General features: G+C 39.5%; 2 protein-coding genes across 6 annotated transcripts in view; one reads left to right on the top strand and one right to left on the bottom strand.

Annotated features, from left to right (window-relative positions):
• Positions 1 to 32: 32 nt before the first annotated feature.
• LOC143369598 (uncharacterized) lies at positions 33 to 27,195 on the bottom strand. Of its 3 annotated transcripts, XM_076813758.1 has the most exons (10): positions 10,565 to 11,207; positions 9,224 to 9,398; positions 8,453 to 8,570; positions 8,214 to 8,358; positions 8,013 to 8,100; positions 7,327 to 7,699; positions 2,483 to 7,006; positions 2,160 to 2,244; positions 1,736 to 1,962; positions 33 to 1,622 (listed from the first exon to the last, which is right to left on the bottom strand). In XM_076813758.1, exons 1-7 carry the CDS (start codon positions 10,623 to 10,625, stop codon positions 3,086 to 3,088), a joined length of 4,881 nt encoding a protein of 1,626 aa, XP_076669873.1. In that variant the 5' UTR covers positions 10,626 to 11,207; the 3' UTR covers positions 33 to 1,622; positions 1,736 to 1,962; positions 2,160 to 2,244; positions 2,483 to 3,085. The 3 variants fall into 3 exon arrangements, with proteins under 3 accessions (XP_076669873.1, XP_076669881.1, XP_076669865.1); XM_076813766.1 differs by lacking the exon at positions 10,565 to 11,207 and adding an exon at positions 25,609 to 27,195 and having other exon boundaries at positions 33 to 1,962; XM_076813750.1 differs by having other exon boundaries at positions 33 to 1,962.
• The window catches only part of LOC143369733 (adenosine receptor A1), a 197,526-nt gene continuing 182,244 nt past the window's right edge, over positions 12,114 to 27,395 (top strand). For 2 of the 3 annotated variants that reach the window (XM_076814076.1, XM_076814059.1), the window contains exons 1-2: positions 12,114 to 12,222; positions 16,232 to 16,586. The gene's annotated coding sequence lies outside the window, so the exon portion shown is untranslated. Of the gene's footprint in view, positions 12,223 to 15,951; positions 16,587 to 27,395 lie in introns of those variants that run through there. The other variant, XM_076814067.1, reaches the window with a different exon arrangement.

Raw genomic sequence — 27,395 nt, 5'->3', positions numbered from 1 at the left:
TATTGTATCAAGGATGAAAGTATATTAACAGATATGTAAAATAAGTATATTGAAAATACATTTTATATAATATAATGAATGATACAGTCAGATATTAGCATAAATTAAATGAAAATCTCGTGGAGTAATAGTTTTACGTATTTAAACGAAAGAAATTAAATATATAAGAAGGACGATAAAAGGAATATTGGAACGATTACCCTGTTGCAAATTACTACGTCTACCCCTAACCGTAAACGTAAAAGATTTACGCTGGGGACGTAAATGTGAGGTAAATGTGTTTGTAATGTCATTTCTCTCAAAGAATCCAGTCTATGCATCACGCAATGCATATAATTTACAAATATAGGTAAATACAAGTTTATTCGTCATTGTGACAAAAATGTTCTACACATACACAGTACTAAATTTTTTTGTTGATGAACACGAATAAATGAGGCATCCGATGTAATGCTCCTACGCTAAATTAATCTGTTAACCGGGACGATTTGTTGGCCAGAGACGTTCCCAGTGTCTTTTAAAATGTACATTCATATAAAATTGTTAAAACCGAATCAATTCGTTTCGACGAACGCAGATGCTATAGTTAGTTATAATACTGTAGTTTGTCCTTTTATAAGAGTATACGTCAACACGTTTCCCCCAGTTAACAGGTTAACGCTTTAAGATATTAGACTTCTCTTAACAACTGCTTCACGTATGGGATAATTTTATCCATAAATAACTAGCCCACATCTGTTCCCATGTACACGTACATAGGAACACTCGGCAATTTTTCAATCGCCTAATTTTGACTACATCCGATCATGAACTAATTTCTGTTACGCTTAAAACTATCAGACTTATCTTTTTTGGAAATAAATGGTAACAATAGAAAAAAAAAGAAGTCAGAGGTACCCGAAAAGATATGGGTGACTATCGTATGTTTCTCGTGAAAAATGGCTATCCGAATGCTTCGTAACTGAGATAAATAAACTTTTATGAGTGTTACTTGTACGAAACGAGTTTTATCATGGAGTAGTACAATTTGATTATGATTACTTTTACGAAGAAGAACAAACTGTACGCTTGTTAATGACAGGTGACAACTACGCGCTTCATCATGTCCATGATGAAGTATTCAACTAGGTACGCTCTTTTGTACAATAGAATCTGTTTAATATTAGTCAGCTAACGATCACAGACATAATACCAAATAGAGGAATATGGCACTAATGTATGCAAATGATTTCATATTTTTAAAACACTGAACACGATAAGTTTAAATTAGGGCAACAATTCATTGTATACATCGAGTTTAATATTACATATAAAAAAGAACAGCCTATTTAAAAAATGTTTGAAAATAAAAAATGAAGTGATAAATACATTGGGGGCAATGGTCTAAGTTTTAATTACGATTAATTCGTAGGGACTTCAAACGTTCTACTACCTCTCTTCAATTAGTATTTGTACAGTGAGGCATACCTCCATCCGCATTTGGGAAAAATAAGCGAATAATTTTTAAAAATATACGACGAATTTTTTTAACGTAAGTTATATAAAGGCGCTATAAATTCGGGTGTCGTATCGAATGACTTTTCTCGTGACGAAGCTCCATCGTTTTGATAAGTATACAAAGTCTAAAATACATAGTTTAATTCTATGTGATGCTTTCAACTTTTAACCTGAAGTTCTTGAATGCACGTTAGTTTATCGCAGTTCCTTCTCTTTATTAAAGTAAAAGTGGTTTTACCTCGTAATTAAAAGCCGATGACTAGCTGCGCTATCTGCATTTTGATATCTATACGAATATTTGTAAGAACTCATGCTGTTATATGTGTCAAGGAGACAGATTAAAAAATTTAAAGAGGTCGGATGTTTCCTGTCCTACTGTTGCATGGCGGTACAATTACTTCTATGTGATTTGGCAAATTCATTGACATCACACTCTGGAGTTAAATATTTCCCTGAAGTTCATCACTGCGAGGGAATAATTATTGGGTTACTGGGTTATATACTACTCGCTGTTAACGTATTTCAAGAAGATTTCGCAAAAACTGATTCATTACATTTGATACCGTTTCTTACACGACAACTATTTATAAAACTTGCTATACAAGAAACGCATCATTGATTGTGAAAATGAAAGATTATAAATTCTTTTAACTCCTACTTACGTAAATCATTTGTTTTTAGTAAAATCTTATTTCATCATCAACCTGGACTTCTTATTTCTCTGAATTTATACATTTTTTCACTGAACTGAAAAATTTAAAATATACTATTAGATCGTGAAGAAACTCATGCCTTAAAATACTAAAAAAAAAGTAAAACAATGTTAATAATAATTTCAGTAATTTTTTTCATTAAAAAGTTATTTCTCAAATTTGAAAGTCTATGATAAATACTTATGGCGTCTAACAGATTTTATTTTCTTTCGAGTGAATGAAACTAGACTATATTGTAACTGATATTAATTTTAAAATGTAAGTTGTCTTACCTTCGGTACAAGAGTAATAAGGTCCAAAACTTCAGCGCGTAATATTTTAAGTTGTTACAATGTATATACATTACACTATATACAAAATTAATTTTTTGTATCAGGGTGGTATATAAAAGATCTAAACTGCCTTATAAAAAGTGGGACTCTCTTCTAAAAGATCACGGACCATTTAATTGAAACGAAGATAACTAAAACTATACTCAACTTAAATACTAATCGAAGTTCCACAAAATTTTACACAATACTGCAATTTTACAGAGAAAGTATCACGAATACTAAAAGAAAGTCTGTCATTTTCACACAAAACCGGCTGCACCTAACAAAACACGCGTATAATCTACGAGCTAAGTATCTTCCGAGCTGTTGCTTCAAGATTCCGCAGAATAACTTCACTGATGTTGATCTTCGAGCGTTGTACTGTGTAGGAGTGACCACTATGCGAATCTTCCAAAGATGATTTGCCCCCGTTTGTACAATATTTACAACTTTACATTCGCCACAATTTTTACAGAACAATATGCACTCCCTCCAAACCCGTGAAACGGTTTCGGTCTCTTCTTCTTTTTACAATATTGAATTCTCGTAATCAAGCGGTATCGATCATCGACTAGTCTTTTTACGTTTGCGTTTCGACTCACCGGACGGATTCCATTCTGGATCAACATCGGTGTAAGAATAATTTACTTTAGGAACGTTTCGTTTTGAGCTTCTCGTTTGCCGTAGAGGTAACTGCGTTTTCTTTACCTTCTTGAACGTTCCCTCCTGTCCCATCGCCTCCGCCCCAAATCGTTTCAACGACGTCGCGTTGATCTCTTTCCGTTGCGCGGGCGTTTTGAATGCCCTTTGAAGGCAAGACTCTTGGCACACTGTATTACTAGATTGATCGTTCGCCGATCGAAATTGACGCTCGAGCTTCCTTGTACTTTCTTTCGCGATACCTTGATGCGAGCCAGACACGTGCACGTCTTTGTAATAATCTCTGCGCACCAAGTTCGAGCCGCAATGATAGACGTCGCGCGTATGCTCCTCTTTATTCCCAGGTGACAGTTCGTACTCAGCTCTGACGATCTGGCCGGATCTCTTCTGCTGGCCGTCTAGCGCCTCCAGAGCAGCTATGGACATCATAGGTACAGCTGGATAATTGTCCACCTTCTCGACTTTAATCGGCAGCTCCCCGTAAGCCATCGCGTGCGCCTTCAGCCTCTTCTTCAATGGCAGCTTGTTATCCGCGTCCTTCTTGTACAGCTTCTCCGTGTCGCGTTGCGCCTCGACCTTCTCTATGGAGCTACCCTGCAGAAGGCTCTTCTCTATTTTACACAATAATTGATCATCGTACAGCTTACCTACGACCGCTTCGCTCTTTGCTCTGTTGTCGTGCTCCTGGACGGCGGGGCTTTGTACTGACGAGTGTGTCGGCAAAAAATACGGGCTACTTTCGATACAAGACACATGGGTATCCGTCGCTGGGTGTATACACTGTCTACAATGCGCGACGATGTCGTACGTACAGTTCAAGCACGAGCAATGCGTTCTGCCACACGGGCTGCCGGATTTCGCCCGCGGATGTAGCGGGGTGGTGGCGTTAATTTGCAGGCTGCACGACACCGAGGTGCAGTGTTTATGATATGGTACACACAAGTCCCCGTTGCCAGCGCAATTCCCGTAGATAGGCGGCAACGTTGTTGGATGAGAGGCGGGAATGTGCAGGGGATGTTGACCATCAACCTCGTGTGGCTGCGAGTGAATACCATTGCACCCTGGTATCGCGCAGTTCGACGCGGCTATATGATTGGAGATGTTGTTAAACTCCTGCTTAATGTTTTGCCTGAACGAGAGGCTCGGTTTAGAGGGCTTCCGTTTGTCCATTGGTTTGCTCATGACGTTCACATCCTGGTACATTTGCGGATTCACGGACAGCATATCGGCCGAGTGCGCTACCTTCTTTGAATACGACTTCGCCTCTGAGAAGTTGCTCTCCTCTGGCTCCACCTTGATACCTTTGCCTCGCCCTACGGAACACTTGCTCTCCTGATACGGCAATTCTGTGCTGTAAGCGGTCAGCTCTAAATTATACGATGCATGATCCAGAGAAGCGACCGCTTCGAATTGCCCGCAGACCTCTGCCGAGGATATCCAGTTCTTCTCCTTCAGCCTACTTATCTCATCGTCGTTGCTGTGATCCTTCAAGTTCTCCACCGCCTTGTTTATAATGTACAGATTACTGTTGGGAGACTTCTGCAGCAGAACCACCGTTTCCCCGTTCAGTATTACATTAGTGTTCTCTTTCGCCGTTTGCATGTTGCTTTCCACGGGGGCCAAATTGTGCGCCAGCGTGTCCGCGTCGTAGTTCACGTTTGCCTCCGGATAAGACACGACTTTGCACAACTCGTTGTCGGCGTTCCCGGGCTCTGCGTTGTTAGATGTTACTTCTACGTGGAGGGCTACCTTGTCCAGCGCATCCTCGGGGTAGATGCCGACGATTCTATTGATGATATCTGTAGACGGATTTTCAAGTAACTGGGAAACGGTGTTGGACGAGTCGTTCGTGTCGGTTTCGTCGTCGGTAGTTTGATTGTAACACGCGTACCTCAAGGACGCATAATCCTTCACCTTTATTTGATCGCACTTCACCTCAGACTCCGGCTTCAGGTGCGGCACGTGCTGGGAGACGCTGGCCAACAGCGACAGACCATCGATATTGTCTTGTAAATCAGAGTCCTGCACGATATATTTACTCCCAGCGACGCCGCGTGGCTCTTTATCCACTCTTTTGTACAAATCGTCGCTCGACTCCCTTTTCGATGTTGCTCCCAGGGATAAATGGGACACGAGAGGGACATTTGTTTTGTCGACGCGTTCGTCGTAATTATTATCGCGCTTGTCGCTCGCTACATCCTCTACGGGCTTCTTAACGTTTGTATCGATACGCGAATTTTCATTATTCTCAATATTCTCGCGTGGGCACGTTACATTAACTGTATTAGAAATATCTTTGTTATCCATAGAACAAGATCCGAAAATAGATTCTCTGATATTAGCGATCCTCGACTTATCATCCTTTATACCCTTGTTTGCTTCGTCGTAATTACAAATTTCTAATTCTGTTTGCGCGCGGAGCTCCTTATTCCTTCTGTCGTCCACCATCGTATTTGTACATTTTGATGATTCCCCCTCTGCTCGCGGCTCGACCTTGTCCCTTGTTACAGAATTCTTAAGGGCTGCTTGCGGTGCCTGCAGCTTCTTCTCATCGTATCTTGATACACCATTGCTAGGCGAGATTCCGGCGTGCTCCGCGGTTTCATTAAAATTCGTCCCGCTCTTATCATCATTACGAGCTAAATCTAATTCTCCACGACTCGCGGCAGAATCAGTCGCCTCGCGAGAGTAGTCAGGCGTACAGGCGCTTTCATTTGAACGAGTATTATCTAACGCTTCGTATGCCAATACCCCGTGACCGTTTCGCTCGTGCTTCATAATTATTATTGACGATGTTACCCTTTCAGTTATTTTATCGTTAATTACATTAAGGTTAGAACGATTAGAATTAATAGCATTATCTTTGGAGTCGTACTGTGTACATATCGGAGTACTATTTACACTTGGGCATTCTGCTCCTAAATCACAGACTTTTTTTAAACTTTCAGCTCTTTTACGTGCTTCAGGCTCTGAGAAAATGTCTGTTTCTATCAGTCGCTTAATCACAGTTTGTTTATTACATCTATCGTTCTCCTTCTCGTCGCTCTTTGTCCTCGGAACAGCGTCATTGCCAAAGCGCTTACCGTCCATAGTGAGATCCTGCTTTGTCGGAGGAAGGATCTCGGCCAGGTGCGATTTCGTGGTCATCGTGGAGGGCAGCGCAGTGTTAGACACTTTACTATTTATTTCTTTAGTGTTCACTTCCGCGCCGATCGGTTTTCTAGCGGTTTCTGTGTAGTCTAGTAACTCGTCGTCGATTTCCATTTTATTCTCGTTATGTTTATCGTCAATCGCCAGGCATATATTCGAGTTATTTTTCGGGCTGCTACTTCCCGTGGCATTTACCATTTCGGTGTTATCTTCCACACGATGATTAACGCTCCTTGAAGTGGTCGACGAATGCGTTTGACCGATATTCTCTTGAGCCTTCTTTTTGTTCTTGCTCTTCTGTGCAGCTTTCACTATCTTCAAGTCGATTCTCTTCTTGGCTTCTTCCAACCACGGCAACTTTCTAGATTTCCGTTTCTTTATACACTTCTCGAGTACTACGTCACTAGTTAAATCGATAATTACAATTTCATTGGACTTTTTACATTTTCGCCGCATACGGTTTTTATTTGATTTAATTGTTTTAGGGATAGCATGCTTCGTAGAAATATTATTTGGAAAAGTACCTAAACATTTAAAACTAGTTTGTTCATCCAAATTTAGAGATTTAAAAGGTTTTAGCAAAGAAATAGATTCATTTTGCCTAATTTTATCTGATATAATTGATTTTACGTTATCATCTATACGTTCTATACTTTTATGCGCGATATCTTCCGGCTGAGGACGAATATAAGTTTGGATTAATCTTATCATCACAAAGTTGACACAAAATTATCTGAGGCGTATGCGAGTAATAAGCAAAGTTTCTGTTGGCTGGCAGCAGAGAATTACTGATTGGTTTATGCAAAGTTTATATGTTTAGAAATCTATTTCTATGACTTAAGCGAAGATAATTTTGTGTAACGCTTATTAATGGCTTCGGATAAAAAGCACTACTTGCCAATGATTCTTTTAATCGTATCTGAAGCGACACAGCAGGAGTGCGGATTGCGATATGCAATTGATAAGTAAATAAATAGTAATAAATAAGTAAATACCATTTGTGAGTTAATTCTACTGGACGAATCAATGGGAGTTGCAGGTCCGTCCTTCTTTTGGCATACAGAATTTCCATCGCTTTCTTTGCAGTACTGTACAAATAGTTCGCAATGCTTTTTAACGTCAAATTTATGCTGCAGTAGAGCTTTTGTAGAATTTGGTTGACTCTTTGGCACTTTCGGCAATACATCTTCTAATATACATGATGAGAATGTAGATGGCAATGGCCCCAGAGATGCAATCGCAGCAGCCATTATTTGATTTCTTACGGCTACATCTCCATTAATTTTTCTCCATAAACGATAGATAAGAAAGTAACGAATGTACATAACACTTGATCCTGGATGCATGGGAATGTTTCTCATAATTTTCCTGAAGAAAAAAATTGATGAGATGCGGGCTATTATCAATTGAATTTGAGAACGAAAGAAAATCATCATAATATGAAGCATTTATATTTTCTTTCATGCCTATCCCAAAAACGTGCAATTTTTCACAGCAAGAAAACAATAGTGAACTATTATATGTCATTAAATGTATATAAATACGTAGATCTGTCGTAAATTAAAAGACATTCAGTTAAGACTTTTACGCAGATTTAAATCAATTCTATATTTAAAATTCATTCCCAAATTTCCACTAGATCTAAGAATTTTGCTTGTTTTAATTTACATATTGTACTTACGTTATTATTGGATCTAAAATCTGATGATAATTGCGACACATGAGTTGTATTTTCATTAAAGTATCTAATAAATATTCGGTAGAATGTTCTGAAAGAAATATGTATAAATTCTTTTTAAAGATGACATTAGAATTTCTCGCATTCGTATAGTCTATTTATCCATGTTTAAATTAACAGCAATAAAATTGAATATCATCATACCTAAATAAACATAAAGACAGGAAGTGAGTCTTGCACAAATTTTATCATGATCCTCTCTGCTTTTTCTAGATGCTTTTAGTTCCATGTCTATGTACAGCGCTAGTAAGTCTGACATATTATTTAAATAAATAGATTTATTGCAATCCTAAAACATGAAATTTTGTCAATTCAGTTTAACAGAAGCAGGCTTAATTACTTAGAAAATAAAGCAAATTCAAATTTAGAGGATAGGTGCTTACCTCAGAAAGCTCACGACAAATATATAAGAATAACAATAAAGTCTCACTAATGAAATCCTTCAATTTTGCAGCTCTTAAAGGCCTTGTATAACATTCATTTACACTGATACTTACATTTCTGTAATAAAAATCGTATACTAAAGCATTTTATAAATTGTTCATAGAAACGTAGCAAAATAAATTCTGAAATGCTACAAACTTTTGTTACCAGTTGATATTATACAACAAAACTTTCCCGTTATTTAAGCAAATTTGTATTCCTTTATGTCCGTTCTGAATACATAATTTTCTTTCTTTCTAATTTCTTTCTTATTTAATTTTAAATAGCTTTCTAATTTCATTGAAAGATATCATGAAACACCCCCAATGTTAAACCGTCTACACACTTTGTTTATTACGATTTTACAAGCCTACAAAATATCAATTCACCATGAAAACAGAAAATGAGTTGTGACTGAAATTTTTTACTTTGCTGCTAACGAATCAAATAATGATTTAAATTTTTTCCCTTTAGTACAATGTATCGTGTACAACTAATATGATGCGAACCTACTGATTTGAGTATTGAAAAATATTAATTTGTGAAGAATATATTTAATATGAACACTGTGACTTTTTAGTTTGTAGGTTTGGAAAAAATGGCAATAATGTCTATGCAACTGAAACATACGTGTTATGATGATTTTGACACCAGTTCCCAAAGAAATGTTACTGGTAAACCAAAGATACTGGTAGAGTTTACTTATATTTACATAATTATATCAGCATTACCTCGCACAAAATTGCATAAGTTCTGTTAAAGATGCCATACTCTTGTCTGTATGCATACACCTGCACATTTTTCTAAATTCTATAATCCATGGGAATAATTCAGAAATTGATGACTTTGATTCGTCATTATTTAATTTGGGCCTCTCTTCGATTTTAACCATTTCCTTTTTGGTATCTGTGCATCAATAAATATAGATAGTAATTTTTTTGAGAAATAAAAAGGAAAACTACAAATGTATTGAAATAGCTTGAATTGGCAAAAATGAGTAACTTTTTTCAAATTAAACACCATGCAAATCATGTTTGATGTAATTAGCATAGCAAATTTTTAAAATACGAACATCATACATCTTCTACAAGCAGGTGTAAAAGCATTAAAAAAAAAAGTTGATGAAATTCAACCGCATAACACCATTAACGTAATTTTCAAGATTTTATGCTTTTTTTAATCTATAGAATACAAATTTTTTATTTGTTTTCAAATTATACGCGGCACGGTGACTTTTCTCTTCCTTTTTCTTTTTAACGATAATACCACGCGAGTGTTTTTATAACAACGTGATCTCAGTAACAATTATCACGTACGTTCAAAAACAGAACTTATACAGAAGTATCAGAAGACTCGATAAATCGTATCGCGAGTTGTTCAACATTTAAAAATGACGCGAAGCGACTGCAAAAATAAGTGTCACAAATCGATGGGACGTAATATAATCACAGGCGAAGCAAACAATTTCCACGTCCTCGGCACTGTTTTATAAAAAAAAAACCCAATACCCAATAATCGTTAAATTTGAAAAAAGTTCTCTAAAACTCGTCGATATAAATTTGAAAAGAAGCAAACCGGCAATAAAAATACTTAACATCGGGTTAAAACTGTTAATACAAGAATACCTGTTGAAATCGGAAATTTTATTTAATAAAGAGAGAGGAGTACGTATAAAAATGAACAAATTAAATTTGTATAATTCAATTAAAACTATGAACCGGAGAGATCGAAAATATCAGCAGCGCCGGGTGAAAGGAGCAATGAGACGGGGGTAGCTTTACGTGAGTTCACACACGCGTTTGGAACACTGAGCACAATTTTCAAATTTTCACAGAGAACCTGTGCGACGATCACTACAGAAATGTCGCGTGTCCATTCAGAGGGCTTGTCTGCGTCGTTACGGATTCGACTGGCGATCACTGAACGGCAATATTCAAGAATATAGCGAGAAATCGATCGAACGCGTGTTGCGGTGGCTGCGTGCGAGCACTTAGCGTGGTTCGTGGCACTAAATATTCGTAAACAATACAACATTCGGGGAACACTTAACAAACACCGATAGGGCCACATACCTTGCACCAGAGCGTGCTCGCTCTGTGTGCGATTTATCCGTTCTTCCACGGCACAATTCATTTTGTTGAATTTCCCCAATAAGTTGTTGGTATTACGTAAAAACGCTTTCCCCTTCTGAAGCGCACCTCATATTAAGGGACCGAGGAAACTATCGCGACCGCGTCTCTACACGCACTGCGCTCTCGTCAACGGCCATATTGACACTGGCGTTTGGCGCAGCCACCGCGAGAGCGCGCACTCCGCACCCCACTGTTACCAAGCTCTCGCCGAATTATATCTCGTGTAATAAGACGCAGTAAACACTGAATATTCGTTTCGTCTTTACGCTTCCGTCGTTAATGCATATCTCTCACGAAACGATATATTTATACATGGATCGAGATCAGGTTAAACTGCGTTTTATGTGGGTGAATTCGAACGGTGAAATTTCGATACTTGGCGTTCTTTCGAGGGTTAAAAGCGGCGAGGGTTTAGAGCCGAATGGCTGATTCGTCGCTCATTCAGGTAAATCAGCCAATGGTGATCCGCCGAACGTGTAGCGCGCAAATCATGAACAGGGAACACCGTTCTCCCTCCCCCGCGGAGGTGGCCAATCAGAACGCGGCAATTAAGTAATTGCGACACACGAGCTTGCAAATATACACACACGCACGTACGTTTCCGCGTTTTCGCCTGAAATATCCCCCCATCGTATAATGCCCTCTGCAAGAATTTAATTGCGATAATAAAATGAAACTTAACGAAGCTAAAGATCGGACGGGCTTCTCAATAAGGAAGATTCGTAATTAAGTATGCATATACGTGATTGTTTGCAGCTACACGTATAGGGTGTATCGCATGGATATCTTTCAGTAATTGATTGGACCCATGTTTCGTCCCAATTTTAAGGAACGTGAAATTCGATTAAACTAGTATAATAAATTACAATGCACGATCGGAATCTTGATTGCAATCGTGTAAGAATATATTAGTGTAGCAAAAGAGACTAATAAATACGAGTTTATTCACATCATTTTTATTTTATGATACGAGTGCTTATAAACGAGTATATATATTTGAAGAATATGCTAATTCTTCGAATTCCAGCACCGGCAGGGTTAAAAACTTGCTCCTTTAATTAAAACGAAATCGAAGAAAACAATTTTAAAAATAAATATCTGTATAAATACGTAATAAATAAACATAATCCATCCGAACGCTTGCAACAAACAGTCTACATATACTTTTTTTTTATTATGCCATTTAATGAACATAGAAATGTTCAACAAAAAATGTGCACGCCGTCGAGTGTCCCTTGTGCACGCTTCTTCGTACTGCGTGCCTTAAGTCGCTATTCTAACGATATCTAAAATAGCTCCCCCGCGTTCCGTTCGCCTGTTTCATGCAGAAAATCAAACGGACCGTGTCGGGGCAGAAACAATCGATCCGAAATCCCACGGAAATTTCAACATCTAAAAATTGATTCAACGTCAACGTGCCATGGCGAGGACGCGTGCGCAGCGGCGTCTGGAAAGCTCGGCTTGCTCTTTCGGTCCTTGTCGGCCGTAGCCGCGATCCTCCGTGTTCCGGCGGTGTCGCCCACCTCGGGGGCTCAGTGAGCCGATGTGTGAGCGCCGCGACGCCCAGAGCAGTCCCGACGTCAAGCGTCGTCGTCGACGTGGGTTTGACGAGAGGCGACGTTCTTATTATTTCTCGTCCTCGTTGTTGTTGTTGTTGTCGTTGTTGTTATTGCTGTTGTTGTTGCTGCTGTTGCTGTTGTCGTCGCTTTCGTCATCGTCTTCTTACACCCGTCGTTCCCGATCGGCCACCGTGGTGGCGCACGCGGCTACACATCGCCAATCGGTTCGGTGCGCGACGAAAGGGAGAAAGAGAGAGAGAGAGAGAGAGAGAGAGAGAGAGAGAGAGAGAGAAAGAGAGAGATAGATGGGAACAGGGACACGACGTTCAGTATATATACACACACCTACCTCTCTCTCTTTCTTTCTCTATCTCTCTCTCTCTCGCCCCTCCGCCCTAATCCACCGTCTATCTCTGTCTTTCTCTCTCTCAAGCTCGCTCGCATGTCGTGTTCGCTCGACGCAACCATCGTCGTCTCTCGTTTGTCGCTGCTTTCGTCCTTCCTTCCAACGGTGGTTCACGCGCGGTCCCCTGTATGCGTCGCGAATTCCACCTCTTTCCTGCGCCCTCGACCGGGCTTCTCGTTGCTCGAAGGAGAGCCACGGCCACGGAAAGGAAAGGGGATGAACGCGGCCAGCCGAGGAAACGATCAGCGGCGAGCCAGCAGGAAGGAATTATGTCATAACACAGCGGCAAGGGTGGTGACGCGAACGCTCCGTTCTCTAGCCTGCTCGCGCAATTTACGCTCCGCCACCGTGGATCCCCCCCCCCCCCGCCCCCCTTCCACGCCGTGAAGACAAGCGGTCGCGCGTCCGTTGGCTCTCTCGCTCCGCTCGTTCGAGAGCTCGCGCGCCTCTGCTTTTTTTTCTTTTACGTTCTTTTTTCCGTTCCCACTGTCGTCGCTGTCGCCGTCGCCTCGCCTGGGGTATGAAACAAAGAAAGTCGGAACGAGAAAGGGGAGGAAGAGGAGCGATGTAACGTGAATAGGAGGGAAAAGGGGAGGAATGCTGGGTGAAGGAAGAAAGATAGAGACAAGCGAGCAGAGAGGAAGTGGGAGAGAATTTACTGCGAGTGAGTGCGCGTGGGTGAGCGATAGGGGTGAAAGGAGGGGCTACGGGGCGAGTGGTGGTGGGGGGGGGGGGGGTGACGAGTGGTTTGTATGGAAGGGAGAGGATGCATGACACGGGTGAATGAAGATAGCGATACTTCGATGCGATTGCATACGTTCACGAGGATTCCGCTGAATGACGCGGTCCAGGAGTGATTATAATTTTTTAGCTGCACACGGCTGACGATGTTTGCTCGCCGGACATGTGGCGTTAATTCGTACGAGTTTTTTTTTTTGTTAACGACCTCGGCCGGTTGTACTTACGCTTCGAAACGACTGATCGCCCATGCACGGATGAAGAGTACGTTTGAAAGGCATTCAGCGAATCCCCCAACGCGGTGCAAAGGCTCGAGAATCCTACCTCGATTCACCGGCAACGAGCGATTATTTCTCCTTTTCTGCTCGCATTGTGCTTTAGATCACGTACCAGCCCGGCCGGCACGATGGGAAGTCAGGATTTCATTCGAGGTCTGACCTGTTGATTCTGCAGAAAACGCTCGTCGTTACGCGAAGCATGCACGCGCTTAGTAATTTATACCCGATACTATCAATCGGGATATGCATGATATAACTGTTGTACCCTATAAGCAACATTGCGATATAACTCTGTTACGAGACACACGGCCAACCTTGCGTTGCGCGTAAGAACAGATGTCAGGGGATTAAACGGAAGCTGAACCGTTCGGCATTGAAGAACCAAAACGGGCTCAATTTCAGTCGAAATCGGATTAAGAAGTGACGGTTAAGAATAAGATTTTAGTGCTTCATTTTATAACACTATTATTCAGAATTCAACCCAATGATCGATTTATGCGAAATTACAGGAATTTAAAATGAAATCATTTTAATTAGTTTTTCAGTGCAAGTAATTACGAAAGAATAACGACAGCGAAACTTTCCTTCAGTATTTTAAATTCACACTTCATTCAGCGATGCATGTAGCCTGAAAATTAATGCACAGCTGAGGAAACAATATTTGTTAGAATAGTTTACGTTTCCCATATAAATTTCGAGGAACATGTACGGTTTAAAAAAAAAGTTGTTAACGTTTCTGAGCATTTCTCTTCGCGCATAAACATTTACGCGAAACTGCAAACAGCGAGGGCCCGTGCACCGTAACTGGTCCAATCGTTTTCGTGTTATCGGTGCGTTTGATACGCGACGTTCCGTGATAAAACGAAAATATTTCGGTGTTCGCGGGACCGTTAACGTCCAAATACGAAATTCAGCTCGCCAGGTGCGGATTGTGTGCAAAGAGATTTAACGCGGAATTATGTAGTTTTTTAATCCATTGCGTTTCGCAGGGGGCATGTGAAGATAAGGACGCATGAAACGATTGGTAGATGGAAAGAGATACGAGAGGACGCGAGGAAAGGATTGTTTAAATGTCTCTGTTAATTACTTTCGTGATTGCGAATGAAAAATAAGAAAAAATATGGATGAATGTCCTACGTTCTCTAGTATCTTTACTGTTTTGCAACAACATATAGTTACTCCTATTAATATTCTTCCACATTTGTTGCATTATGTATTGACAAAGTATTGAGTGATTGGATTTATTTTTTTAATATTCCAGTTAATTATTGTGGCTTAGGAAATAATATACTACTTTCAATGATGCTTATATTTGGGCTGACTATGATAAGAAGGCCACCCTGTATATTAGTTCCTCATGTGGATGTAGTTTGTTGTATTGAATGCAAGTAGGGTAAAGGACCCAATTACTGTCACCTTAAGCTATTTTACTTAAAATAACGAACAAATTAAAGGTTGTAAAGTCATACACAAAAAGAATTATGTAATTCAACCTGTAATCTATACTATAGATTATATACTATAGTTTATTTATTCGTTATTTTAAGTAAAATAGCTTAAGGTGACAGTAATTGGCTAGGTGTCAGTAATTGGGTGCTTCACCCTAATTTTGCATAATAATTTAAACATCTAATATTTAATTTGAATATTTTATTTTCAAATATTGAAGAAAACATATGTAGCTCCATAATAATTCAAGGTTCGAGATTTATACTCTAGACTCTTAAAGAATCGTAATTATTTAGTTGTAAGATTAATACACACTGACGTCACCATGATAAAACACAGATAACTCGAGATCATTTAATTAATGAATTATTTCTTCTCGTTCTTAATGCTACCGTAATAACGACATGAGAAGTGACTTCGAAATTAGCTTGAACAACTTTGAAAGAGCTTTATTTTCGCATTACCAGATTCTACAGGAAGAATGATGAAAGAAGTCTTTTCTACGGTGTCTTGTCTCCCCAATCATTTAGCAATTATTTCATGCGACCCTTATTCAGAGACACGTTGCATATATACCACGATACAATGGCTATTGTGCAACAGAATGCACAGCTAATGTAACAGCAAGCTCATTTGGAGCTAACAACAAATTGGAACGAACATTGATCTGATTTGCAGTGGTTTATCAAGAAAATGAGAATCAACATCTAAGTGCATTTTTAATTTATACAGCATACCTCTTCCATGACTCTATTATTATCATCAATCTACTCGCTATTATGACGCCAAATCAAATGGAACTCCTGTAGAAATGATAAACACAATAAAATACTTCTTGTTTCCTTGATGAACCCATTACTCACAGAATCCATATTTATTTCAATTTTTCCACTCGAAATGATCCCAAGAAAACGTAGTAAGCTTTATATGTATGCACATACCTTGTTGCAAGACACCCCGTATAATAAAGCAATATACTTCTTATCATATGTAGATCAATTGAAGTATATGAACCTTCGAGTCGCGTTATTCTTTTTCCTAAAAGTGGGAGACAGCGAAAAATCCACAGAACTGTATGAAGGGTCTTAATGTTGATAGGACTAAGCGAATATTTTCGCTGATTTGTAGCAGAGCTCCACAGCGAAGGAGGGTCACGAATCGTTCTTTCGTTTTCTAGATTACCGAACCGTTTCGTACATCTAGCTATCTGCTGTACCGAATCCCGACGTGAGAGAGTGGGCCACAGCTATTTAGAATGATAAGTTGCACGTGGCAGTGAAGATGCACGGCAAAGAATGTGAATCTGTTCGATTTCTTCTCGTGATTTATTTTTTATACCGATGCAAGTGCTCACGCCAGTGAACCAGCTTTACTCCGTACCGTTTGTGATAGACATTGTCGCGAAATATACCGAAACTCACGTTTCCGTGGGAACTTCACGTGTAACTGCGGGCACGGAACGGACACTGAGAGTTTATTCGAAATTCGACTGATGCGTAGAGGCGAGTTCATTCGTGGATGACGACTGCATGGTGAGTACTATATTTCTCGGTGTTACTGTTACGTATGTAGTTTCATAGATCTGTGACTTAATAATATTTATATGAATAATATTTTATATGTTACTAGCATCATTTGTATTCTGCTATTACACGAGATGTCCCGATACGAACGACTCATTTTTTGTTATTAAACAACTTGTGGGTCCTTCGATTTCTCTCTTTTTGTGCAACGAAATAACAATGAAATGGATTTTAGTGACGAAGGTCGGGTCAAGCTTGAAACTGTTAAGAGAAAGAAGATTTTAATTGAAACAGATTCGACGTGAAAATGGGGAAAAACTTTGGGCATTATAAAAATTTATTCGCACGGTAAATTTAGTATAATTTTTCAATTTCATATAAATTGAAATTGTATTTTCACCGTAAAAATATTGGGTCGATTTAATTTCTGTGTAACGTAGCATTCAATTAGATAATAATGTATTCATTTCATATCTCAACGTACATATTTTTGAGTGATTATTCAGATGATAAATTGCCTCGATAAGTTTTACGATTGAATAAATTATCGTCGGAATAAAATTTTATTTACCTACTTCTGATGAAGCAGTATTCGTACGAATAATTAATAACAATCGAACAAGCTATCTCACTAATTGAAGTTTATTGGTCTGTCACAAAGGAGCCAATATTTATCACCTACATTCGTTATCTTTGAATTGTATTTTACGTGCACACTCTGCTCTTTGGCAAATATCGTGCGATTGCTGCGTTCGCGATATTCAGAAATTAATTAATAACATGTAATCCATTTACGTAGCATATTTCGGGCACGGCTACCGCGTGCGGAATTCATTCACCCAAAATCGAAGACTTGCAAACATGCCTAGATAAATAGATCTCATGGAAGAGGTGGAATATTTTATCAACAATTCAGACGGTAACATTTCGCCAACAATTTTGAATGTACAAGTTGTATCACATAATTTCAATAATCCTGTAGATTGATGACAGTCGTGACTTGACTTTGCCAATAATTAATTCGGTTATGCAAGAAATTTCTCACATTACCGCGAACTCATTTCTCACCCCTCTTCAGAAAATAAAAAATACAGCAAATTCCATTATGAGAGATAAGAATGAAAAAACAGAAATCACAAATTTCAAAATCACAGTACAATAGACCAAGTGGATATTATTTAAAATGCTAAAACTTCTTTCAATATTATATAAAACTTTTGTTATTGAAAAAAAAAACAGTTATATTAATTCCCATTTATAGAAATGAGGGTGACCCTTAAATTTTCAAACTACAGGCGACCACAGAGTAGGTACTATACATTTATATCCCTCCCTCGACTATGCAACATATGCGTACTCACCAATTTATGCAAGTGAGGTCAATGTTTAAGGTTATCAAAGTGATTCCAGTCACGAACCCGCTTCGTGAATATATTTATATTTAAATACAAATATTCAATGGTCACGTTCCTCATCTATATATGTGTACCTATGTGTAGGTATATACCCTGTACATACAAGTTTTTCATCGCGGAGCGAATACAGACCACGTAACGATGAACAGCCGCGCACGGTTTCGAAGGGAAACTTTTTATCGCAGTGGACTCGACCACCGCGGAATGAAAACTATTTTCGCGGGGGGAGGCACTCGACCTCGTCCGGTCGATGACCATTTCCAAGTTGTTTTCGAGTCGGTATCGTGGTCCGATCATTTGAAATCTGTCGAGCTGGAGACTAACAGCAGCTCGATAACTCCAACTAGGGTAAAGGACCCATACATATACCGGATGGCCCCCTATTACCGGACACAATATTCATTTTCATGATTTATTAAACTCCAGGCTATATAAATTAAAATATAACATTCTTATAATAACATTTGAAATTACAGTTTTCTAAATAAATGAAGGTTTTTATAATTAATGTAGGTTAAACATGTAAAAAATGTATAGAAATTCTCATTCTAGCAGTTATCGGCATTTGACCATTTTCATTATCAAAATGACTAAGCATCACTTACATTTAAGAGTCGATATAATAATAACTCAATTGATATAATGTGCAAATATGATTATGTAGTGATAGTACTAAGTTCAAATAATAATAAAAATGCACATGCAGGTGGTTTAATAATATTCTAAAAATTAAAGCGAATTCGGGGACCGTCAATATTCGTGTTGACTCGACAGTTACTGGATATTCGTGAACGTTCGAAGGATCTAATTTATTTTCGGATCGATGGAGATGTTTTCATTAAAGTAACAATATTTGTGAACATTAAAGAGAATTTTTAACATTAAAAATTTTATTTGGCAGATCTGAATCTGAGTAAAACTGTAAGAAAAGAATACAGTAAAGATTCAAATAACAAAGCATTAGAGGTTCAAACCTCCCATCAATCTTCGGTAAATGCAGCCAGTATACAGTTTGGCATTCCAAGCAGCACGTTACACGTCAAAATTAAGAACAAATATTAGGACAAAAGACCAGGACCAGAATCTCACGAAGATGTTTTAGTTAAGTGGATAATGCATCTAGACCAGGGCCGTTCCTGGCGGGGGTGCAGAAGGTGTCCCTGCACCTGGGCGGCCAAACCTAGGTGCGGCCGCAGGCCGTTTATTATATGTAGAATTTTGATTAATAAGAATAATAATCGAAACTGTTTTGCCTGATAACTGTTTAAAATTATGTATCTATAAGTATAAAAGTAAACACTGCATATTAAATTCTTGATTAAAGAATATTGAATTCATAAGGGTGGCAATATTGTTTTTGCACCTGAGCGGCCAAAACCCAGGAACGGCCCTGATCTAGACAGTGTCCGGTAGCTCGGGCACTGTAAATAGTTCTCAAGCTTTAAGCGTGCCCGGTAATTGACAAAATTTTGTTTTACATTTTTACTAATATCTCTTTAATATTTCATTATTTAAATCAAAAAGTCCTGAACTTACGGAAATGCTTAATAATCAGTTCAATGCAAAAAATTCGCAGAATGTATGAAAACCTACGTTGAAATTCTTGAATAACTTTCATGCCATCACTAAATGTCCCGGTATATGGGCCCTATACCAAAGAGGAGATATAATAAGTGGCGTCACTCGACAAGGACAGACATAAACTAGGGAAATCACTAGACAACCAATTTAAATGCCCATTCGGCAATGATCGGTAAACCACGGTAAACTTCGGCAATAATCAGCAAATTGCGGTAAGATACATTTAGTCGATTTGAACATCCCGCTCGAATAGACAACCAATTTAAATGCTAAGGTCAAGTATGGACTTCAAAGGTTCCGCCCGGAGTGACGCTTCTTATTATATCTCCTCTTTGCCTATACCCTATGTATCGGAAGTTTTCCCTCGTGGCTGAGAAGATACCAGTGCGCCTGTTAGCGGTTCCCATGAGTTTAGAAAATAACGAATCGTTAATGAATTTTAGTATAAATCGCTGACGTTATAGGCGAGACAGCTACTAGGAGTGTCTGAATATATTTGCATACATTATTCGGCCGCAGGGTTTGCATCTTGCCGACGGTATCATGCATACAGGGTGCAGTCGGAATGGTGGTAGAATTGGGAAGGTGATTGCTTGGGCAGAGATCGGTCAAAAGCGTGGAATAAAGTTTCCTCGTAATCGATGTCGAAAATTTGTACGGTAAGTGTGCACTTGATAAGAACTGGGAGAAGGTTAGAGTAAATATTGCGCAATTGGGGATGAAAATGAATCGTTGGATAGAAATAAGTGGAAGTTGTAAAATATTTTTTTTGGTAATTAGTTAGAAGTTTTCCGACCTCACCGATTTCAATGATTTTTGGATATGTTGTCGGGGACACGATTCTGAACAACTTTTTCCTATACATGTTACTGCCGCTCGACCTTCGTTTCCGAGATATTTGCGAAAAACTTCCTTTGACTTATTCCGACGCAACGCATTCCACTTTCCAACTTGTCCTGGGTATTAGTATTGGTTGGGACTAGATCAGCGCGGGGGGCGCGCGCCCGCTCGCGGGCGCGTAAAGCATGGTAGCGAACCGGTATGAGCCAGGGCGTTGACGGGCATCCGCAAGTTTCTGGGTTAAATCTCTAAACTCACATCAGTTCGCTATCATGCTTTACGTGCCCGCAAGCGGGCGCGCGCCCCCCGCGCTGATCTTGCCCCAACCAATACTAATACCCGGGACAAGTTGGAAAGTGTAATGCGTTGCGTCGGAATAAGTCAAAGGAAGTTTTTCGCAAATATCTCGGAAACGAAGGTCGAGCGGCGGTAACATGTATGGGAAAAAGTTGTTCAGAATAGTGTCCCCGACAACATATCCAAAAATCATTGAAATCGGTGAGGACTAGGGATTGCAAACCGGTAAATCGGTAAATCGGTTTGAAGCTTTTTTTCACTGATAACGCAGTAGATATCGACGGAATTATGCAAATATCGAGAAATACGTATTTCTCACGATCTACCGGTAAATATCGAGAAATACGTAATTTACCGGTAAATATCGAGAAATACGTAATTTACCGGTAAATATCGAGAAATACGTAATTTACCGGTAAATATCGAGAAATACGTATTTTACCGGCAAATATCGAGAAATACGTAATTTACCGGTAAATATCGAGAAATACGTATTTTACCGGCAAATATCGAGAAATACGTAATTTATCAAATTACCGGTAAAAATTTGGCGATTTACCGGTAAAAATTGGATGTATAGCAATGTAGCGCATATATATAGCGCATAATTCCGTCGACATCTACTACGTTATCAGTGAAAAAAAAACTTCAAACCGATTTACCGATTTACCGGTTTGCAATCCCTAGTGAGGACGGGAAACTTCTAAATAATTACCTTTTTTTTTTAAATTAAGCTCTGCTTTTCAGATAAGGGATTTTGGGGATCCATAGACTACATGTGTACTTAACCAAAATTGGTTCCACCTTGAAATCAATTTTCTGGAAACAAAGCCCCATTTGAAGAAAGTTATTCTACAACTTGTACTTATTTGAACACGAGGATTCATTTTAGTTTTATCACAATTGCTACTGATAAATGTTTCTGCTTTCTGATCGGGTGCGCGCGTACTAAGTGATTTTTCTAAAATCGATCTTCTCGAAGACTAAGCCCCGTGTGAAAAAATGTTATTCTGCATTTTTGACTAGTTCTTCCTCGGGGAATCACCTCATGACCAGTTGTGCCATTATTTCGGCCACACCCTGTATGCAACCGGCAGCCGTGTCTTGAATGGAAACGGGTTACCACTAGGGTTTAACACCCTTTCCTCATTGAAGAATGAAGATGGTCGTTGTTTCGCTATATTTATGGGGAATAATAAATGATTAAGGGCATTTGCATGTTGAAAATTCTTGAAAAAAATAAGTCCTTTGAAGAAACTGAATCACAAGGCGAAAGGGGTGAATATATGTATCTTCTCCAAAAATATATGTATCTTTTGGTAGAATCTTAGCGGAGACGTAGCAAGTTTAGTAAAATTTGAATTAGAATGAATTAGAATAAATTAGAATGTAAAAGATCGACATATACTGTGCCTATGGAGTTGCCTACATTCCCTTGCCCAAATACTAGAAAATGTGCTATTTTAAATTCACTGTGAAATGTGTTTTTGGACACGGGCCAAAAATAGCGCATTTCTCTGAAATGGGTACACGTGTTCCTTCATATTCTTAACAATAAATCAGATAATTCAGCGCTCCATTTCATTCGAACAACACGTATGTGCGGAATAAGTTTTCCTCCCGAACCGAGTCTACCGTTACCAGCGACGCGCACGAAATAGAACCATTAAATCTAGGATGGTCAACACCAAGCTGCTTTCGAACGTAATCGACTCGAAAGCTGTAATACGTGTAGACGGGACCGAAAGTAGAGTCAATGAACTCGTATAATTCTGTCATGCGAATATATCGATCTTTCGACGATACACATCTGTGTGCTGCGTGCAATTATATTCATGTGGAAAAAGTTAGAAAACGTTGGTTGCTCAAACAGAAGGAAGCAACTGTGGATCCCGATGAAAGGATTAATGTAATATTCAAATCATTAAATATTATAATAGCAATAAGACTATTAGCATGTTATGGTAACGAAAGAATCGTCACCGATTATGCCCACTTATCATCTTTTATTTATTTCGTTTCTGTTCTACTCTACTTTTATTTATTTCGTTTCTGTTCTACTCTACTTTTATTTATTTCGTTTCTGTTCTACTCTACTTTTATTTATTTCGTTTCTGTTCTACTCTTAAATTTTTCGACCCCTTTGCTTGGTTCAGCCTGTACAGTTGCCAGCATTGCTCGCGATGCTACCCATTTACATACCTACATACGTGCTCCGCAATGCCCTCTTCAGTGATTCTGTTTGGATCTACTGTTAAAAAGAAACTCGTGGGGCAGGTAGTGCCTTAAACGTAGCCTGCGCTTTCTGTTCCTTTTAAATATTTGCACGCGATTTCCCAGCATCTGATACACACTAGGATAGACTGTATATACTTAGCAGACCTTCTCTATATTCCGTAGATAACGTTTGCAGTAAAACGTCTTCGAAGCAGATAAACTTCTTGCTGCATGCTCCACAACCGATAGGTTGAATTTATTAAACTATCTTGTACACGGGGTAATCCGCAAGAAAACACAACTCATAATTATCCCTATCGCTGCTGATAATAAGAGATAATATTCCAGGAGGAATCTTAATCTTAATCTTATACCGTAAAGCAGAAAGTATATCGTATGTTTGTGTGTTTGTCTGTCGCCTAAAAGCTTTCGAACGGTAAACTCTGGGGTCGCGAAATGTACTTCAGCTAATTATACCTGGCTAATCCAGATAAACGTGACTATTCTCACAAAAAAGCCTAAAAAATTTGTTTTTTCTTATAAAATCAAAATATAAATTTCAGGCGAAGCCGAGTAGTAAAGCTAGTATATACATAAAGCAGAAAGTGTTTGTGTGTTTGTCGCCTAAAAACACTCGAAAGTTTAACCCGGGGGTCACGAAATGTATCCCAGCCCATTATGCCTAGCTAATCCAGACGAATGTGACTATTTTCACAGGAAAATAAATAAATAAATAAAAAAAAAATTTCTTGTAAAATCAGAATCTAAATTTCAGGCGAAGCTGAGTAGTGAAGCTATTAGTTTCATAAAGCGAGTTAAAGAAGAAAATAATTCTGTCCAGAAGACACTTTTCACCACCGCTATCGAGATTAGGAATACTTTTTCACGTGGAATTATTTTTCTGTATAAAATTATGCAAATTTGAAAAAAATCATGACTCGTATAAAATCAATCGACTCTTACCATTAACAGCGAAAAAAATATTCTGTTTCTGACATACCACCCTCTATAACCTTAAGAAGAAATCTCTTTTATATTTCTAATAGTTTACAGAATTCTACTGAATTTATCCGGCGACACATAAATTCGTAGAATATTTCTACGCCCTTCTTCGGTTTTCTTACAGTAACGAGTGCAATGTATAATCAGTTTAGCGTACAAAGGGAAAGTGTTGGGCCGAGTAATCCACTCCATTTAATTCCACGGCGAAACAGTTAAGTAATAAACCGCGCAGGGCAGGGAGCCTCTTTTTCCTGCTCGCGAAACGATCCGAAAAGGCTTTACTGGTCTGGCTTCATTTCACTGCGTGTTACCTATCGATTTCTTTAATGCGCAGTGTCACGTTGCTGTAACACGTGATAGATCAAAGGGTCTGATTGTTAATACCGGCATCCAAGTAAAACCTGCTCACGTTCCTGTGCATCGCGAGCGTGGTTTGATCTGAATGCCCGTCTGGCACGTCGAAACGAGTAAATTGCAAACTATTAAACTGAGCGCTGCTCATTTCAAGCGGAACTTATCGTTAGACCACGTTTATTAAAAGCATTCTCGTGTTCTCATGAACGTCCGATTACATTAATGAAGGTTAATGGAATTGTAGTTACTGTAGTTATTATAGTAGTCACTAAAGTATTTTAATATTGTTAAATATCGTTTCTTAAAAAGTACCGTTTAAAGGAAAGAGAATACGTAGTTTTTGTTAAAGTAATTCATGTTTTCCATCTTCTACGTTTCCTATTACTATTCGATATTATACTCGGCTGCGTTATGCTGGGTCAAATGTGACCCAGAAACCCCCGACCGAGGGGTAATAGTTAATTTAACATTTATGCCTCATCGCAGGAGACTCATTTTTAAGTTCGAGATAACCCTTGTATTCAGAGACGTATTTAAAATTCTACACACAGTTCGTTATTACTTTTACTTTTTATCAGAAATATTTGGTACATTAATCCCTTCGTTCTATAAAGTCCACGAATTACCAGTATCAAATTCTACATATATTTTTTTTTAAATTGAAAAGGAAATGGAGATTCAATCGAGAATTAAATGCATGCGTTGAATGGTATACTTTGGTCAATAAATTTTAAACCGGTAGGATTTCATACGGGTTCTCTACAGGTTCAGGTATAACGTTTCTGATCGCGTCGCATCCCACTAGTCCAGTTCCATTCCTTTTTGCTTTTTCAGCCAACCCGTATTCAAATATCACGCCGTGACATGAAGGGCCAGACATTCGAGCCCGTGCGTGTCAAGCATTCTAGCACGTACATTCTTCAATTTCACATCGATTTTTACTCTAGTATAAAACAGCCAATCCTGCTCCACCGCTTAACGTCCCTGCCGCTTCATTACCCTTCACTGCTCGTCGATTGTGTAAAAAAATTCTCGAATATATTAACTGTATATGTTCAAGCGGAAAAGTTTCGCGTTAAAGCCAGTCACTCCCACCCTTCTAGAGTTTCATTCAGGTACCTCATACGTAGCGACGGCTAATTCCGATAAAAACCTTCAAAAACGTAATATCAATATTCTATAGTATCATAGAATTCGTAGATACGAACGAGAACGGTTCACCTCGATGTAGACGTGTCAATTTAATTACTCTTAGCCGATCACCTTACTTTTATTAGCGAAAACTATGGCAAATGTAATGATAATAGTGGAGCAATGTTACTCACCGTTTTTAAAATCCGCGCCCTGCGTGACTTCTCGCACGTGGCTCGCGAACGGTTGGTCTAACCTCAAACGCGCACCTCACACACTGACACATCGCACACGGTTGCAAGGAAATAATCCGGCCGTGTTGATATTTTCTTCACCTCACGACGGCTTTCACCTCGAAATGTCCCCCAATGCTACTGTACGTCGTCTCACATCTACCTTGCGTTACTTCTCGCGATCCACTCGTCGCTATTCCTTCCTTCCTCTTCCATAAAATCGTCTTCCCACCGGCAGCTATTTTGGGCGTCATCTTGGCGACAATACCCTGCACACAGAGTTCCTTCGAGGTAGCCGACGTTATTGGTGCAGCCACGCGAGAAAAGATTCCTTAAAGTGTTCTACGCGTTTGAAGGCTGTCTAAAGGGGATATAATAGTCGCCGAGCGATCTAGTGTCCCGCGGAGCGTATGGGAAAAGGAAGGAACTCGGCTTCCTGAACAGTCGTTGGTTTCGTTTTTTTCGACGTGACCGGAATTGGCGAGGCCTCGATCGATCAATGGGGAGGGGGGAGGATCGATAACGCAGTTACGAGTCGCTGCGATGCGTCTCCAAATAGAGGTTAGGTCCCATTGGGTATTCGAGTTCGCGGTGGACCGTGATTCGGATGGGAAAACCGTGAAACCGCGGCGCAGGCCAGCGTCCGTAACGAAAGTTCGAGGCAGACAATGGCACCGAGTCCGTGACACTGACGAGCGTGCGAGAAAGACACTTAGGCGTATCTCACGCGGGAGACATAATTCCTTTGTCATACCATGACCACTTCGGTAGTTGACTCACGCTCGCCTCAAGCTCCGTGGTTCGCCCTGGCCCACTGATACCAACGTCTAACGCGAGAGCTGGCTCGCCGTTTTTCTCGTAATCGGGCATGTTCGGCACTCGGATGATACAGGTCGAGAATGTAACGGTTCCCGCCGCACGGGCCACTCTGGTTCGCGAGTGAAACGTTCGTTCGACTGTTTCTTTCGCGATCGAGGCGAGCCAGTATTAATCAGCGCTCGTTAGCCGCGTTTCGCGATTCCTTCCAAAACAAACGCGACGTGTTTGATGATACGTCTCGGCCCGTACTGCGCCAGTGTTTCTCACGCTTGTGTCACGACGGCGATGAAAAGTTCGCTGTACACGGGCACACACGCCATTGTTACGATGCGTAAGAAAAGTGGAATGTTCCTCTGATTAATTCCCGCTTATCTGTTTGGCCAGCGTACCTTTCTCTGAGCTTGTTTTCTTTTTTTAGTTGTTATCGTCGCCGCCACTTGTTGCCTACGATAGAGGAAATATTATTCTGATATTGAGAGGTACATGGTGCTTCAGTAATACATAGGTGGGCAAAGTTTAGGAGCGGCGTCTGGCGAGCTCAACGTTTAAGGTCGTATGAATACAGGCTCATTGCAATCTAGCTTCAAATTTCTATGTGTCTAGCGTACCCAGTGGGCCTTTATCACTCTGTATGATACTGAAATGATAAATTCAAAGAGTCGATGTCGATCTGCAAACAAAACAGGAAATAACTACTTCAGTATGACGCGTGGAATTACTGTTACTTCTAAATAAATCATCGTGTACTTTTACTTCAATAAAAGTACAAGGTACATGATACTATTTCAAAATATTCATTTTAAAATTCTCCTAATCAGAGCACGAACTCTTTCCACCTTTCAGATGTCTCTCGAAGATGACTACCAAAGATTCCAAATGAGTCCCGGGAATGAAATAACCTTTATTTTACAAAACTTTCATCCCTTTTC

The sequence above is a fragment of the Andrena cerasifolii genome, chromosome 1 (assembly GCF_050908995.1).
Source record: "Andrena cerasifolii isolate SP2316 chromosome 1, iyAndCera1_principal, whole genome shotgun sequence".
In the NCBI taxonomy this organism is placed as follows: Eukaryota; Metazoa; Arthropoda; class Insecta; order Hymenoptera; family Andrenidae; genus Andrena; species Andrena cerasifolii.
The sequence above is the reverse complement of the archived record's forward strand: the minus strand, read 5'-3'. Positions and strand labels throughout refer to the sequence as shown.